This window comes from Notolepis coatsorum (genome assembly GCF_963971535.1).
Source record: "Notolepis coatsorum genome assembly, chromosome: 16".
Classification (NCBI taxonomy): Eukaryota; Metazoa; Chordata; class Actinopteri; order Aulopiformes; family Paralepididae; genus Notolepis; species Notolepis coatsorum.
Genome location: NC_140180.1, coordinates 88828639 through 88846818, shown reverse-complemented (window position 1 = coordinate 88846818; position 18180 = coordinate 88828639). Strand labels below are relative to the sequence as shown.

General features: G+C 42.9%; 2 protein-coding genes across 2 annotated transcripts in view; one reads left to right on the top strand and one right to left on the bottom strand.

Moving 5' to 3' along the window:
• Positions 1-7: 7 nt before the first annotated feature.
• noa1 (nitric oxide associated 1) lies at positions 8-17917 on the bottom strand. Its single transcript, XM_084331537.1, has 8 exons — positions 16589-17917; positions 13079-13243; positions 7616-7744; positions 7173-7264; positions 6228-6359; positions 3548-3664; positions 1246-1363; positions 8-693 (listed from the first exon to the last, which is right to left on the bottom strand). Exons 1-8 carry the CDS (start codon positions 17823-17825, stop codon positions 461-463), a joined length of 2223 nt encoding a protein of 740 aa, XP_084187663.1. The 5' UTR covers positions 17826-17917; the 3' UTR covers positions 8-460.
• The window catches only part of polr2b (RNA polymerase II subunit B), a 40944-nt gene continuing 40415 nt past the window's right edge, over positions 17652-18180 (top strand). The window contains exon 1 of the mRNA XM_084331535.1: positions 17652-17751. The gene's annotated coding sequence lies outside the window, so the exon portion shown is untranslated. The remainder of the gene's footprint in view (positions 17752-18180) is intronic.

The window sequence follows — 18180 nt, the reverse complement described above, 5'->3', positions numbered from 1 at the left end:
TAACTGAATCACTGGAACATATTTTTTAATAACAGGATATACAGGAGTCTTACTTGCAGACTTTACAAGAGACTTGTCCAACTATGTGGCATGACAAAAGCTTTGAGCTTACACAAACATGATTGAAACATTCTATAATGTATATTATACATAAAATGTTCTTCGATGGATGGATATAGTCAAGATGTGGGGAAATAATGTCTAGTTAATGAATTCATATGGTCACTCCTGTGTCCTAGGACAGTCCAAGCGATATCTGTGAACATGAACAACTCGTCCACACCCAGTGATGAGACATCACTGCAATCTCGTCCTTGACTTGAAACTCAGCGTGATGTCAATCAGAAGTGAAATTGACCCATCTCGAACATAGTTGATTGGAGGATCAACTCCAAGTCCATTGGGAGCGGCTCCATAGAGAAGGCATCGGGAAAGACAGTGAAGGTCGATTTGCAAGTCTTCACTTCCTCTTCTTCACCCGGAGCCTGTCGGCTCCTCTGTGGGACATGGTGGTGTCGACCAGGGCGGAGGGTTTCCTGGGCTTGTAGGCCACAGACTTCTTGATGCGCTCCCCCTTCAGAGTGACGATGTGTGGGAGCAGCGGCGGACTCCTCAGGGAGAGGCCGGCTCCCTCCGGGGCGTGAGCCCGCAGGACGATCTGATCCCCCTCCACTCCCGTCACCGCTACCCAACCTGCAGGGATTGATTGATTGATTGAAAACTTTATTAACAGATTGCAGAATGGGTACAATACAGTACGGCTTAATACACACAATTGTTAAGGGGATGCAGACCAGAGAAAGACTTTCGCCTTGTTTACATCAGGGTCCCCCATTTTCAATTCATAACATTTATGACATACACGACATACAGATATACAGTACTGTTACATCCAGACATTTATGACATACAAGATATACAAATATACAGTACTGTTTAAGAGACAGAGATCCTAAAAGAAAATATATACATTCGAGGGGGAAGAAACTGTACATTGGAGGGGGTTGGTTGGGTGGGTGGGTTTGGACATTTACCGGGGCCAGTTTCGAATTGAGGGAGGGTAAAGGAGTTTGAGTACACGCCTTTAAAAGGAGCCTTTCTGATCTGTCACATTATTGGGAGGTCCTTTCAGTTGATTCAAAAGGCACTGGCACCAGTGTTTTAGTTTCAGAGACGTTGGAGGCATCGTAATAAGCATGTAGTGGAAGTCAACGGAGGGCACAAACTTGACTTCCGGTGAGTTACCTGCGGAGGACAGTTTGACGTCAGCGGAAGCCTTGAGGTATCCCTGGCCCTCCAGCTTGAAGTCCTGAGAAACCAGCGGTGGAAACTCCTTCATTCGTTCCTCTCCACCCATTGGTACCTGTACAGTCACAGGTGACACTTTTAACTCATCTTACTCATTCTATGTCGGCACGTTATGCATTGCTTTTATTTGGTCAGATACCTGCTAATAGTCCTTTTAATGTCAGAAATCTATCATAATCAATGACAAATCTATAAAAATAATAATAATTGTAATTCCATAATTATGCTCATTTTATGACTACATCACTGCTGTGAAGCACTCTAGGCTGTAATTATTGTAAGAAAGGTGCTATATAAATAAATATTATTATTTTTCACTACAGTTGTCAAAATCTTACTTTAGTCTTTTGTGAAATGGTCCTGGGCAACAAATTGGCCGTAGCCAATTATTATGCATGAACTGAAATTAACATTTATGTATAAATGAATGTGAAAACAAACACTTATTTTTTGGTTGTTTCCAAAAACCAGTGCAGTCCACAGACCTCATCTTCTCATATCAAATGTGCAGGCGCCTTACAGGCAAGGGTGTGTGTAGCAGGGCTCCAGACTAACTTTTTTCACCACCGTCCCAGAACCGTCCCGAAATACATTTTTAACCGTCCCAAAGTGAATGTAACCGTCCCAAAAATCAAATGTAGTTTCTTTACTTTGGTTTTGTCGTCTATAGTTGTTATTACCATTCAGAGAAGGGGAGAATACATTGATTTAGTCAAAAGGCTCCCATGGTGGAAAGATTTCACAAGAATAATTATGATTAAAAATAAATGTAAAAAAAAGTGTTTAACAAGGTGCTATGGGATATTTGGTCAAGGTGCTGTTATAGTCAACCAATTGGAGCCATCTTGATTATTCCTTCCATAGGAAAATATATTTAAATGTATTTGTATTTTATTTCGTTTTAGTTTTTTTTGTTATTACAAATGTGTGTTTATGGTTGAAAATGTTAGAGATAAATAAAGATCAAATCTAACTGAATAAGTTATCCCTCTTCTAACAAGAAAGAAAAACGTAGTTTAGCTTTAAACTATATAATGTCATTGCGTCCAGAGATTCCACCTTTGATAACTAAAGTAATGACACTTGACTAGTAATGAAACATGTCCCTTAGATCGCGCTGTCCTCCTGAGTCCTGGTCGATATTGATAACTGCTGCAAAATTCCAGCGGGCCCTCCTCACTGAATATGGATTCATTGTGTAGCTGCAGAGTGAAGTTTGCCTATAGCCTGTCGTCTATTTCTCCTCGTTCGTTTAGATAAATGTAACGTTATGCCAATTAACTCGCAATGGTAGTAACATTACGTGTTAGTATAGAATCGAATAGAAATCCTTTAATAATCAGTGGCAGTCTGCACGTTAGTCAGTAACGTTAGCTAGCAATAAGCAGCTATAACTAGAACGCGTCGATAACTGTATACAGTTCCAATAGACTAACATTACACTTCTGTGATTTAAATGTGTCCTCACCTTAGACTCAGGGGTAGTATTGCATTTGCTGGATGCAGTTCCCTGTTGGTCATTTTGGGTCTGTGTTTATCCTCTTCAAATAGCGCAGCATGTTTGCGGTGCTCTCGTCACTGAGAGGATGCCACAGTATAGCGCGCGTTTTTTTAATTTTTTTATAACATTCTGATCTTTCCGCGGTTCTTGTACAGTGGTCTCGTGCCGTGCAACTGTCAATTACCAGCTGTCATTCACTGTGTCAACCAGGGTTAAATACCAGTGGAGAAAGCCTAGGTAAGAGAGATTTCCCTCACCTGTTAACACGTTTTTCTTTTTTGATGCGAGATTCATTTGGGGTGTGACGCTGCTGCAGCGCGACTGGCTGATGAGAGGTGGGTAGGAGTTTGATGCTGGATTAGCGTATGGCTGCATTGGGAGGCGGAGATAGTCATTGGATTTGGCAAATCACGCTACGTTTAGACTTCAGTGAACTTAGTCAGCACGAGACATTCACCATTTGACAGCAATATATGCGCGCACTGACAGTCCGCCAATTGACATTTCCTGTGAAAAAAAAAATCCTCTCCGTCCCGGTTGCGTCCCAGCAAAGATTTCTGTTCGTCCCAAATCAATATTTGATCGTCCCCGGGACGACGGGACATCATTAGTCTCGAGCCCTGGTGTGTAGACGATGAATCAGGCGGTGTAGCTTTTCAACTGCAATTAACTGTGTGACTAAGAAAGTTATCAAGCAAACGCACACACTGGCAGTTGATGAAAAAGACAATAACTCACACCCAGTAGAGTATCCCCAGCGTGCTTCTGGTAGAGGGCGTCTGCTTTGTCCAGACTAGTGATGTGAACTGGGAGCTGGTTGGAGGCGATGACTGAAAACCAACAGGACTTCTCGCCCTGTAGGGAAGGTTATTCTGTATCATAAAGCTGCTTTTCTTCTGTTTAATAGAAAACGGAATGACAATAAATCATACATATCTCCTAGTGCTGTTTTGCACAGAATGTTTGTGCTCTCAGACTACACAGACCCCTCTCAGCTGATTAAAGGGCCACTCTGCAGATTTTCAACCTTAACACTTTGAGTGCCAGCAGGGGGCGCATGATTTATCGCTTGAATGCCAGCCGTTTGAGACTGATTTTCCGATATTTCACTATTTTCGCGGAGCTATTTCTATATTCTGGCTATGTGTCTAATACGCCCGTCGCTTATCAATGACTTGCTTGCAGTCAACATGTACGAAACGGATTGTTTTTTCATCGGTACATTTCCGTTTTATACCGTTTTGAAAAAAAGTTTTGGGAAATTTCTAGGGAAAAAAAAGATTCCATGATAATAGCTCTTTAGTGGAATACACAAAACACGTTGTCATTTTCCGGCTGATTTATGAATCGTTTTCAAATAAACGCTAGATTTATCGATAGTATATGTGTACTTATGCACGCTAGAGGAGCGGGCTGAAAAATCGATTATCTATTTCCTGGTCAGCGCTAACGCCACACACAGCCACACACACACACGTTGAGATATGTGAAAAATACATCGGATTACCCCAAGACTGGTAACATAGATTCCTTACCTCACATCAGATGTTCTGCAAAAAGATTATTCCAATTACTGATCGCCATTCCAAATATCGATCGTGTTTATTGATCCAACGTTAGGTACTTGAAACACATATTCCACGCTGTTCTGAGGGTCCACAATGAATCCGATTGTCTCTGGTTACATGCCTGAGAAGTAAAATGTGGAATCCGGAGTTTTTTTTCTCATCCATTTCCATTGAGTCCAATCCAATGGGTGCATTACCATCCGGGAGACGATAGGGGGCGGTATTTTCCCTGTTCGAGCTCATAGACAGTCCCAATGGTAACGTGAGGCTAGATTGATGAAAAATGAATAGATATCGCTAATAAAAGCAATAACGATTAAATAACGAGATTTCTCGTCCCTGGCACTCAACGCATTGCATGAAATAACGAGATTTCGGGTGCTCCAGTAGCACACCATGTACCGCGCTGCGTCGCGGAGTACCGTGCTGCGTCACGGATCGGTTGACTCCGAGTTCGATTCCCGGACCCGCCGTCATTTGCCAAATGTCTTCCCCTGCTCTCTCTCCCGTTTCACCCTGCATCTGTCGGTCATGCTTGACCAGGAAAAAGCGATAAACGCTAAAAAATGAAGTTTAAAAAAAAGAAATAACGAGATTTCTCGTGGCTGGCACTCAATGTGTTAATGCTATCGTTCTGTCGTGAGGAGGACATGTGATAATTGGACATAAAACGTGTCTTGTGGCACCCCAATAAACTGGCGGAGGGCAGAGCTCGACTGAACCGTAGGCTCAACTCCAGGAACCTTGGGGGGGAGGGTTGAGGAGATAGTGTCTGCAGTTCACTAGAGCAGTGGTTCCCAAAGTCGGGGTCGCGACCCAAAGGTGGGCCGCGAGCAGCCACGGGTGGGCCGCGAGATGATTTAAAAAAAAAAAAAAAAAAAAAATTTTTTTTTATTTTTAATTTTTTAATTTTTAATTTTTTAATTTAATTTTTTTTTGTCAGGCCACTGAACTTAGAAGCAGGCCAGGACAGTGTTTCTAGTTGTATTCTAAAATTCTATTCTATTGTATTCTAAAATGTGACTATATGGTTTTATATTAACTTAATAAATAAACAAAAACGAAAAATCTACTTATTTCAACCAACATTTCAAACTAAATAACAGATTATGCACATAAAACGCTGAAAACAACCGAAGCAACAATAGTATTTTAATGAGGCTATTATTATTATCATTATTATTTTGCAACAAGTTAGCCCTCTCATAAATAGCACATATAAATGAATAACTAACTTGAACTAACTTAATAGGATTGAAGTGATATTTGGCTTAAAAAATCGGTCGCCTGGCAAAAAAAAAAAAAAAAAAAACGCCAGACGATGTGCATTGGGCCGCGGCTCTCTGACGCCTTATTTTCTGGGCCCCGGCCTGAAAAGTTTGGGAACCCCTGCACTAGAGGTCTGCTCTCTGCCGTGTGACATTATCCGGAGTTTCTCTGGGGAGCTCTCGAGACGCTGAACACATTGGTGAGTTTCAAGAGTTTGTTTTAGTCAATTAGTTTGACTAAAACAATGCTGAATGAGTTATTTCCTGAGAAATTATAAGCACATCTCTGGTGACTAAATTTGTATTTAAATGTAGGAAACAATTTTACAGATTTGTTGATTAAATCAACTACTACTGGTAATCGATCAATCGACAAAGACCTATGACTATTAGTCAAATGAGTATTTATTTGGTCAAGGACAACCCTAGATCAGACACCATTAGTACTGCAATTTAAGTGCACTTAACCAATCAAGGGATCGAATTTCACACCAAACTGAACAAATGCTTACAACTGTCCTTTAAATTGCCTTTCGTTTAAGACGACGGGCCTCTACGTCATCAGGGACACAGGGAGTTTACCTGAAGATAGTCGATTCTTCCCAACGCGCCCAGGAAGAGGACCATGCCGGGCTTGAGTATAAACGTCCTGGGAACAATAGCGTGTGTGGGCACGACCAGCTTCACTTCCCGCTCGCTCAGCAGATCCAGAATCTTGATAATCACCAGAGGGAGAGATGATTAGACCGCAGAGGGGAGGGGAGGAGGGAGGGGAGGGAGAGAGAACTGCGCCACACAGGAGACCAGCGCATTGAGATGAGAGCATTGGGGGATGAATAGTGGATCTGTTTACAAGTCTGTCCTCGTAACCTTTCCTTTTAACGTTTTACAAGAGGGAATAAGAATGAAGTTACAAGCCAGTTGCACAACCAATCTTAATCTTAGAAATGCAGGTAATGTTTAAATTGGATCCATTGTTGGGTGACTTGTATATCATAAGAGCATTTTGGTCATGCTAATACTGTCCTATAATAATAATAATAATAATAATAATAATAATAATAATAATAATAATAATAATAATAATAAAGGCACAGGAAGTCCTTCCTTCCAACAGCCATCAGACTATATAACACATCACTGTGCCTCACTGAGAGCAGAGTGACAGTACAAAATCTGGCATATCTTACTGGACTTTTTTACCTATACGTCGACATTTAAATCTTTTTTTACACTTATTACAACAGTACATTTTACAGTGTATATTACTGTATATTTTGGCTGTATATTTTAGAATGTATATACATATTTTAGAATGTATATCCCTAACTGTATTTTTATTCTTATTTGTAATTTGTGATTTTTGACTACCTAAATGTTTATTGTGAGCGATCTGTAGTGCTGAATTTCCCTCGGGATCAATAAAGTACTTCTATTATATTCTATTCTATTCTAGAGCAACAGAATAAAGTTTTTCAAAACTCAATCCAAATCTTAGGAGAGTTGACTGGAGAAGAAGAGTCTTACATCGTGGTCTTTCATGATACCAGGGGTGTCGTAGAGCCAGTGGGCGTCTTTCAGCTCATTGTGGGTGAAGTCGATCTCTGTCTGGCTGGAATCTGGCATTGGATCAGATTAGAAAACGCTTGAGTGAAAATCCATCGTCAAAAAGAATCGGCTGAGTACAGAGATGTATCTTGGTGACATTAGTGCAGTACATCACATTTAATTACTTTCTTTGAATACGTTCGTTTTGTTGTCGCCGCCGCCTTTAGTGTTACGGATTTCCCCATTCAAAACGGGGACTCCCTAAAAATCCAGGCATTTCATGTATAGACCCTGTCCCTACCTTAACCTCACTGGACCTCACACCCCAACTTAAGCGCCCATTGGTGCAATACACGAGATGCCTGGTTTTTAGTGAATCCCACTCAAAACGACCACAGTGATCCGTCTCCTCATTATCATACCTTCTCGGGTCTTATCTTCTTCCATCTCTTCTCCCGCTACATACTCCCCATAGGCCAGACTGTCTGGGTCAAAGTGTATCAAGTCCCGTTTGGGTCCAGCCTCGACCCGGAACGTTCTCCCGACGCGCCCTGCAGCAAAACAGAATAAATAGCAACACGATCACTCCAACAGAAGTAGGCCCACGAGCCGTCTTGGGTCTCGACCCGGAGTTTAGGACAGCAGGCTGTAGGACTATGAACCATTTAGACCTATGGCAAAGTGCAAGATATTAAAAGGACATTATGCTCAGTTCTATAATGCACCTTAGAACGGGGGAAAAGACCTATTAGAAAGACATACGGCTCGGACAGAACTAAACATCTAAAATACTGCTGTGCTGAAGTGTATCAGTGACAATCAAACAGTAAACAAAGAGGCATATTAAATGGTAAATGGCTGCATTTATATAGCAGCTTTTATCCAAAGCACTTTACATTTTGTTCCTCACATTTTACCCATTCACTCACACATTCACACACTGACGGCGGAGGCAACCATGCAAGGTGCCAACCTGAACCTGCTCATCAGGAGCAATTAGGGGTCAAGTGTCTTGCTCAAGGACACTTCGACACGCTGCCCGGGAGGAGTGGGAATCGAACCAGGAGTCCAGGAACCTCTGGATTACCAGACGACTGCTCTACCTTCCGAGCCACTGTATTAAGACGTTAGATCCCAATATGAAAAGCTATGCGATTTAATGTTCTATGCCTTACCTTGACTTTGTCTATTTTGCTGCCGTCTATTTTATGCACACAAAAAAAACAAGCCTAATTTTACGTCTGCACTTGCACTGCATTGCTCTTGATCTGCCTATTTTGTGCTCATTTTATGCCCATCTTTTTTTACTGCTGTGAAGCACTTTGAGCTGCAATTCTTGTATGAAAGGTGCTACAAATACAGTTTATTATATTATTACTATTATATTATTCGCTGTTTTCATTACCTGAATCCTATCGTGCTGTTGTGAGGACATAATTGGACATACAACTTTCAAGACATAAAGTGGTAATCTGCAAGATCCTCATTTTTGTTTGTTTAGACGACATCTATTGATGATAAGCCATCATTGCTGTTGTGTTTTTCCACTTGTGCTAAATACTGAGTTAGTCTTCTATTCATTCCAAACAAACTGCTGTTGCTGTGTCACTCCCTGTGTGCCAGATTCCCAGGAATGTCCTACCAGACACCAGTGCTTAGAACAGCCAAGGACAGCAAATGTAAAAGCATTCATGAACTGGGTATAGGTATCAACTGGTGATAGAGAGTAAAATAGACCTTTATTTACGTGAAACTGTTTGAGATTACTTTAATTTATTTATCCATTTCACAGTGGCGTCGCGTGGGTAAAATAACAGGGGAAGCCAAAAAAAAATTATAAAAAAAAAAATTATTAAATATTTTTATTAATATATATATTTTTTTTAAGTCAAGCAGTCACCATGTACACTACAGTATGGCTCGGCGGCCAGTCAAACTTTCTTTTTATTTATTTAACAGATTGCAGAATGGGTACAATACAGTACGGCTCAATACACACAATTGTATAAGGGGATGCAGACCAGAGAAAGACGTTTGTCTTGTTTACATCAGGGTCATTAATACTGCTGGAGCATTGGTTAATTTTTGGTCCGATTTTTCCTTGCACGATTTTGCGCGCCGCGTGGAAGCAAATTCGAGACACATATTCGGTTGCAAAAAGGTGTCCCACGGTCTCCTCTATGGCTGTGAATATTTTCACGCGGATCGGAATCACGGCGCGCCCGTGGGACACTTTTCCGTTTCGGCGAGTTTATTCCACGCTTTCTGTTTTCCTTTTCTAAGCATTTTCGGGGCTACATGTGAATGAGTAAAAGTTGCGGGACGCCCAGATGTTTCCACGATAGAAAGCTCGCGTGGATCCCATAATAGGCTCACTTAATACAGCGTTTTTAAAATCACGCGACATTTTCAGGGTCGCGAGCCGACCTTTTCCCCTCGTTTTCGATGATGGAAGTGATTTAGGAAAAGCTTCGGCACGCCGAGAGGTCCCCGTGGATTTAATCTCGCGAGGATCGGGGCAATATTCGGCCCGTGGGAACAGTTACGGGTTAATACAATGTTCAGAGTGCAGAGGGGAAAATATGCTGAGTGTCTTCCTCTCAGCCCCGTTTTAAACTTTTAGGGTGTGGCAGTCAGCTCGAATCTGATTGGCTAGGATCGGATTTGGACTCTATAATGCTGGAAGCCTGGAGAAAGAGACCTACCCCCTGCCTCTCTCCTATACTAGCTGCAGTGAGCACAGTGAGTCTGACAGTGTGTTAGAGGGAGTGAGAAGGAGAAGAGGGAGACATTTAAAAAAAAATAAAAAATTATAACACAGATGCACAGATGAAAAAGAATGTAAACTATATTAAAAAAAATTATATATATATATATATTTTTTTTCATATTTCATATTTGATATTAATTCATATTTTAATATTAGGGAGGCATGGCTTCCGTTGGCTTCCATAAGGATTCGCCACTGTCCATTCATCCATCCATCTACCCATCCAGAACCATGAAGCGTGCAGGTAAGATTGTGTCCGACCCCTACCACCCCGGTCACAACCTGTTTGAGACACTCCCCTCTGGCAGTAGGCTGCGGTCCATCAGGGCCAAAACCTCACACCACAAGAACAGTTTCTTCCCCTCTGCAATGAGGCTCAGGACCCTCACTGACACCCCCCCCACTGTGTTACATTAACCCCCCCCCCCCCCCCCCCACTGGACTATATACTTGCCCACTGTATTGTAATTGACCACATCTGCCCAGTTGTACAGCCCTGGCCGGCCTATTCCTATTTTTTTTTAACTTATAATTGTACTATATTCTATTGTGCTATATTTAATTTAGTTTATATCCCATATAATTTTATTCAACCTCTTATTTACAGTTGTACAGCCCTGGCCTATATTTTATTTCATAATTATATTATTCTATCGTGCTTAACACTTTCAGCGCCAGAGGGCGCTGTTTACTGTTACTGTTGAAAGGCCACCGCTTTAAAGTATGGGGATACATGGCGGTGTTTGCAGGGCTCAAACTATATTATATATCATAGCTATGGATATAATACTATTGCCCATTTGACATCGAGTATCTATCTTTCAATTTGTGGAAAAGAAATAATTTTTTAATCCATACATTCCCGTTTTATACCGTGGTGAATATGAGTATAGTTTTAGAGTAATCCTGTCTAATCCCAGAAAATGACGCTATGCAGCGTTTAGTGCATTTCACTAAAAACCATGGCGTTTCTCGCCTGTATCAACAATCAATCTGAAATCAACGGAATACGTTACACACACACATTACACACATATGGTCGGATCGCAGTGAATGGATTCTTGGATCAACGCAAGATTGATACCATATGGCGGCTGGGTGGTGTAGCGGAGATTGCGCTCGTCACCAATGCAAGAGACTCCAGTATCGAATCCCAGTCTCAGCATTGCCTTCGGCTTGGTCCGGCCGTCGTACTGGCTCATTTGGCAGAGTCAGCGGGTGGAAGTCGATGGGTGGGGATTGGACGTTGTGGACAGCGACCCCTATAGGTCGGTTGGGAGACGCTTGCACAGCAGAGACAGGAAGTGGCGAGGGTAGTGTGAGCCTCCCATGCGTTACACCTCGCCAATGAGAGTCCGCACTGGCAGGCGAAAAGATGTGACAGGCTGCCTCCTCGTGTGCCGGAGGGAACACGTGATGCAAGGCTTCTATCCTCTCTACAACCGACCAGTGGGGGGCATAGTCGAGCAACGTTCAAGACAGGGGAGGGGAGAATTGGATACACGAAATTGGGATGGGAGAAAAATAGAAAACAAGGAGAAAAAGTGGATCAAACAAAAAAGATTGATACCATATATAGCCCTAGGCCTGCCACGATAACACATTTTGCTGGGCGATTAATTGCCCCCGAAAATATCGCGATAAGCGATATTATTGCGACCGGTTAGAGAATTTTTTTTGAGAAATTTATTTCCCAAAACTTTTATTTTGAAGCCCACCGCTCCGTCTTTTCCGGTGTTTTAGACTTTTATTTTGAAGCCCACCGACCGGACTGGAAGTATTGTTGTGATTATCCTAAGCAGAACCTATGAGCCGACAACTTGTCTCGTCCGGTTCAGTTTTTGAGCTAATGATAAAACAAATTGTTGGTGAACAACTAACTTTAGGTTAGTTTTAACGTTAGCTACTAACGTTAGATGCAGCTACTACAGGCAATCAACGATGAGGAGGAAGCGTCAAAGCAGTATATAATAGAATAGCTGTGGTGCGTAAGCACTGCAGCACGACTCGAAACTACCGGAGTGTTATAATAAATTAATTCATGTTTAACTTGTCCCCGTGTCCAGTCCTTTGACTAGCCCCACCCGTTCATTGTAAACAATGATGCATGTAATTGTATTAACGTTATTCTGTGTTGTACTTGTAGCTATGCTATACGTTGTATTTCGTTTGTTAGCTATTTAGCTAATGTTGTTAGCATGGAATGAGAATCAAAGCTCTATCTTTCATCTTTATTTAGCAGTCCAGTTTCTCCGGGCAGTAGCGAGTAACTACTTGGGTCTAAAAATAGCTAACGTTACACTACAAATAATGCTACTTGGTTAAAAGGAGCAACACTATTGAGAAATGTAGTTAAGCTATGTGGTGTTGCCCCACGGAGCTCCCGTGCTGTACTCTAGTAACGTCAGCGGCCCGCCTCCCAACACGGACAGTGACTGACAAGGGGCACTGGTTCCGCCTCATTAAAACAAACGCGCAAATAGCAATTAATCGCGCCCGTCAAAATCATTGCATTCATTTTAATTATCGCAGCAATTAATCGATTTATTGCTTATCGCGGCAGGCCTATATAGCCCTTACCTTGACTAGGATGTACTCCAAAAATAATATTCCAATTATCTGATCGCCATTCCAAGTATTGATGTCGATCGTGTTGCCAACATAATCCACCAAAGACCATGAACCGGGAGTGCTTGATTCTCCTCAATCCATGCGTTATAAACGCTTGTCCTGCCCGATGAGGAAAACCCGGCGGCGGTATTGGACGTTTGCAATCTCAGACCCATTCCCAATGATAACATCAGGCTCCCTGGATGGATAATCAATGGAAATAGCGAATAAAAGAAATAACGACCAAAACCAGACTATATTCGGGTCTGGCGCCGAACGTTCGGCGAGTTAACCCGACTATACTCGGGTCCGGCGCGGAATGAGTTGGCTCATATTTCATTTTATTTTACTCCACCTCTTTATTGTATATTATCTGTCCATTAATGTCTGTCCGCTAATGTCGCACCAGTAACGTCCAAAGCAAATTCCTTGTATGTGAAAACTACTTGGCAAATAAAGACCTTTCTTCTTCTTCCTCTGATCCTCCACCCCTCCTCCCTCTTACCCACTAAGTAGCCCTGCTTGCTGAAGTGCTGCAGCCTCTTCAGCTCCTCGGGGGAGAGGTCGCTCTCCGTCTGCCTGGAGGCCGTGTCCAGACGCTCCGACCGCCTGAACATGCGGAGCGGCGTCGGGTTGATGACGGGGAACTTCAACAGGTTCAGAGTGGTACCTGCAGGTCACAGAAGAGGCATTACATTATATATTTATTAGTTAAGTTATTATCGAGCTACTAGCTGATCATAGGCCATTAGCTATTCATTCTATGCATTCGTCGTAGCCAGAAACCATTCATGCTTTCCACGATATATCTCTCAATTATTATTCATTTCAATTACATGTTATGTTATATTCATTACCATTAGGCTGTTTGTTGGTCCTGTGCAAGCATGCATTTAGGGTAAATCATGTCTATTGGGATAATTACATGCAATGGATGCATACATCCATTATCAAACAATTACAATATGTATCACTCAAATATAACCTTGTGGTCTAGCTACTAGTAGCAGCATGCCACATACAATTTGATCTCATCAGCCTGTAACTTGGGCTAATTCCAAATCTGTTCCTCACCGACCACTGAAACACAGCTCAGCGGACATGTTGGACCGGCAGTAATATGCCTACACAAGGAGCGTGTTTACCACAGTCAGCGTCTCCATCCTATTCATAGTTTGCGTCATGACGTCAACAAAATAAATAGCTCCTTTGTTGGATGCAGACAGTGAATCAATGTCTTAAATGTTCCTCTGTGAAAACTATGGATGAGGAACTGAGGAGCCTTGTGGACATGAATTGATTCAAACCGCTATGTCTGTGGAACACAGATGGGATCACTAGATGGAATCCGTTTGGTGAAATACTCATTAACGCAGCCTATAGGCCTCATGGCATGCAAACGTCCCAGTGTAAATATGACCTAATTTAAAGGAACACGCCAACATTTGGGGAAATTAGCTTACCGTCTTCTCCAGAGAGAGAGACAAGAAGATAGATACAAGTTTCCTCTCTGTGCGTTCAGTAGAAAGCTATCTGGCTGCACGTTAGCCTAGCTTAGCACAATGAATCGAAGCGGACAGTGCCGGTTAGCCTAGGCATTGCCCAACTAACACCTCTCCCGAAGGCTAACTGACACTGTCCGCTTCCATTCATTGTGCTAAGCTAGGCTAACGTGCAGCCAGGCTCGCTGATAACAAACTATCATTACACATGGGCAAAACAGAGAGTCCATTCTCTTCGGTTCAAATAACAAACTCAACAAGACCGACGGCTTCTCAGTTACAGTGGGTGACAATATTGTCACAAGGAAAGACGAAATGACCTACCTGGGTTCCATCCTAGAGGCAAATCTTTCCTGTGACAAAATGGCATCCAATGTAATAAAAAAAGTCAACCAACGAACTAGATTCCTGTACCGGATCTCCTCTCTGGTAAACAAGAATACCCTGAAGACTCTGGCAGGAGCACTCATTCAAGGGTACTATGACTATGCGTGCACCTCATGGTACCAAAGCACCTCAAAGGCGCTTATAAAACAAAATTACAAACATCACAAAACAAACTGGTCAGACTACTACTTGACCTGAACCCCAGAACCCACCTCACCCCTGCCCACTTTGACAACCTAGGATGGCTTAGAGTAGACAACAGAGTACAGCAACTTGCAATGGGCCTGGTCTACAAGATACACTATACGACCGGGGTGCCCATGTACATGTCAAAATACTTCCCAAAGGTCAGTGAATACCACAACCACTACACCAGAGGAAGCTCAACAAATCATGTACAGTTAAACCCAGATTCGGCTCAAACAAGGGACTAAACACGTTTCGCAATTATGCCACAACAATGTGGAACGCCCTACCCAAAGCTGTAAAGGAATGTGAATCCCTGCCCACATTCAAAACCGCTCTTAAAGAGCACCTACGGGAGGCTGCAATTCGAAACTGGCCACCGTAAATGCCCAAAACCCCCACCACCTCCTAATAGACAGTCTCCTCCCCACCGCATGTATATATTCCCTCCCCGCCGTATGTATATTTCTCTCCCACCCACCCACCCCCCCCTAATGTACAGTCCCCTCCCCATCATATGTATACTCTGTCAGGATCTAGGGGTAACAGTACTGTATATTGGAATACCGTTTATGTCACAAATGTATCAGTACTAAATACCTATATGTCCCTATGCCATAAATGTCATGTATGTTGTGTATGTCATAAATGTCTATATGAATTGAAAATGGGGGACCCTGATGGAAACAAGACAAACGTCTTTCTCAGGTCTGCATCCCCTTAACAATTGTATGTATTGAGCCGTACTGTATTGTACCCATTCTGCAATCTGTTAAATAAAGTTTTCATTCATTCATTCATTCTACTGAACGCACAGAGAGGAAACTGGTATCTATCTTCGTGTCTCTCTCTGGAGAAGACGGTAAGCTAATTTCCCAAAATATTGGCGTGTTCCTTTAAGAAGGTGAGTTAACAGAAAGTGGTGTCAGTCATTTATGGAAGATGACAAACTTATCTGAAATTTCAAAAATGTACCTGGTGGGTGAAAACTTAGAGTATGGTGATTGGAAAATGTATGGTGATTGGAAAATGTCCCCCTTTATTACATTCCACAGATGTCAGTAATACATTTCTAATTTCTAATCTAATTCCTTGCATAAACCTCTTCAATGACTTCCACTTTGCCCTGTGTCTTTTCCTACTAGCTTGAGAAGACTTGTGAATTGTGTCCAATAGCCTTGTGTATTTACTCCTCCTGACAGAAGCACTTACCAACCAACGAAAAGCCCAGTGCACTGGCAATGCTACCATCAAAGCCTCTCTTTAGCAGTAGAGGAAATCAGTGCAACACTGCCATCTTGCAACCAGGGCTGGCTGGGTGATATGGAGGAAATTAATATCACAATAAGGGGGATTTTCTTTTTGAATATTGTGTATAATGTGCTTGTTATCATTAATTTAAATAAAATGATAAAATAATAGTGTACCGCAATATGATGACAATATCACAATTTCCTCACAAAATGATCCCAGTGAATGATGCTAAATGATCATTTTGAATTATTGTCCAGATGTACCTGCAAAACTACAGTATTTCAGTGATGTGGTTGTACTGGGCAGCACCTAGTGGCCAACAGTGTCAGATGATGATCGTGGTTGTACTGGGCAGCTTCCAGGTGTGACTGTATGTATCAGTGTTTAAAGTTTAGGTTTTTTTTTACCCAGGGACAGTGCACATAAATCAACATCTTCAGTTTCCACATCAATGTAAATGTGCCAGAGTTAGCTAATGTCGAGCTAGTCTTCATCTGTAGTCCCTGCCTAACATGCATGTATTTATGCTCCCACTCTGTGAAGGAAGGGTGTGCTGCGTTTACAACACAAGACTAAATGTGGCACATGATCGTGGGGAGTCAAAATCATAATACAAGTTTTAACTCGATTAATCACCCAGCCCTAGACTAGCTTCCAGCCTTGATCTCTCCCTGCATTCATCTTACCAGGCCATGGAGATATAGTGGCTTTGTGGATGACATCGGTAGCCTTGGATTTACAGTAGTCCGAGTCCAGCAGTGTGTTGAACAGCGTGGACTTCCCGGCGTTGGCCGTCCCCACCAGATACACATCCCCCTTGTACTTCCAAGACCTCTGAAGGCTGGAGATGAGGTTCTCGACGCCGTATCCCGTCTTGGCGCTGATCAGGTGGACGTCCTTGACGTTGTCTCCGATGCCGGCGTCGGCACAGTACTGAGAGAGTTGCCGCTTGATCCGCGGTAAGTAATTGTCAGCATCTCCAGGTAACAAGTCGATCTTATTCCCCAGGACCACAACGTGCTTGTTCTTCCCTATCAGACCCAGTAGGTCTGGCACTATGGAGTCCGGGACGTCCAAGAGGTCCACTATCAAGAGAACCAAAGCGGTGTGGGGCTTAATTCCACTTACAACGTTCCTGTATTCCTCTTTGGACATCTTGACCGTCAGTGCCTTTTGGTGGTGCGTCAGGAGGTAACACCGTTGGCAAATCGCCTTCTTCATCCGGTCCTGCTCCAGGAGAACTTTATACTTCTCACTGGGTACGTATCCCGCTATATCGGAGGCCGTGCAGTGTAGAACAGCGCCGCATCCCGAGCAGCAGGTGTCACTCACCGGCTCGTCCGCGTCCGGGGTGCCGTAGACCCTATGCTGGCCCGGGGGTCTCTTCTTCTTTTTCGCCCTGACGATGCTCTCGTCGAGGGGAAAGTCGACGTCGTGAAACTCGATGAAGGATGCTGGGTTGATCTCATCGCTGGCTGTGGCTTTCAATGACTTCAGCTGTTGCTCCAGAGCTCTTTGCTGTTGTTTCTCATCAGCTGACCTCGCAGGTGATCTTTCTTCTCTGGGGGCGAGGTTTGCCTGAAGCTGCCTGTGAAGGAGAAGTTCCTCTGGGTCCTCCCTCTCCACTGGCTCTGCATATTCAAGGAACACAAACTCCTCTTCTTTGTCTGGGTCTATGGTGTACCTGTACCTGTCTGGGTGTTCACCCCTCGCCCCTCTTCGAGCGCTGTAGAACCTGGACATTGTCTGTGTGTTCAGTTCGTGTCTCAAAGCCCTCCCTGGCACAGGAGGCAGCAGCCCTGGAGGGAGACACACTGGAGGAGCCCATCTATGCTTCACAGACAGACAGGTGACAGAAAGATGTCGGGAGGAGCATTTGAAAGATGTGAATTCCCGCAACGGCACTTGTAATAATTTATACATCTCTTCACTAATAACGACTCAAACGGGTCGTGGCTATATGTGTAAAAGAAACAGACAATAATAAACACTTAACCTTGGATGAAAACACACGTGAGTTGCTGCTGCTGATAGCATCCATTGATTTCCGTATCGGATGTGACGTAGGACAATTCCGTGTGTACAAAACGAAACGATCAAAAGTTAGATTCGTATTAGATACATTTTTATGTTTTGGAGACAGTTATTTGTAGGATTTCTGTGAGATCAATATCGTGAAATCTTATAAAAAATAATAATGTATTGTTTACCAAAGAAAATAACCATACAGGAAGTCACGTTCTTTATTGTTTGCTGGGATGGACAGTAGGTGGCGGTA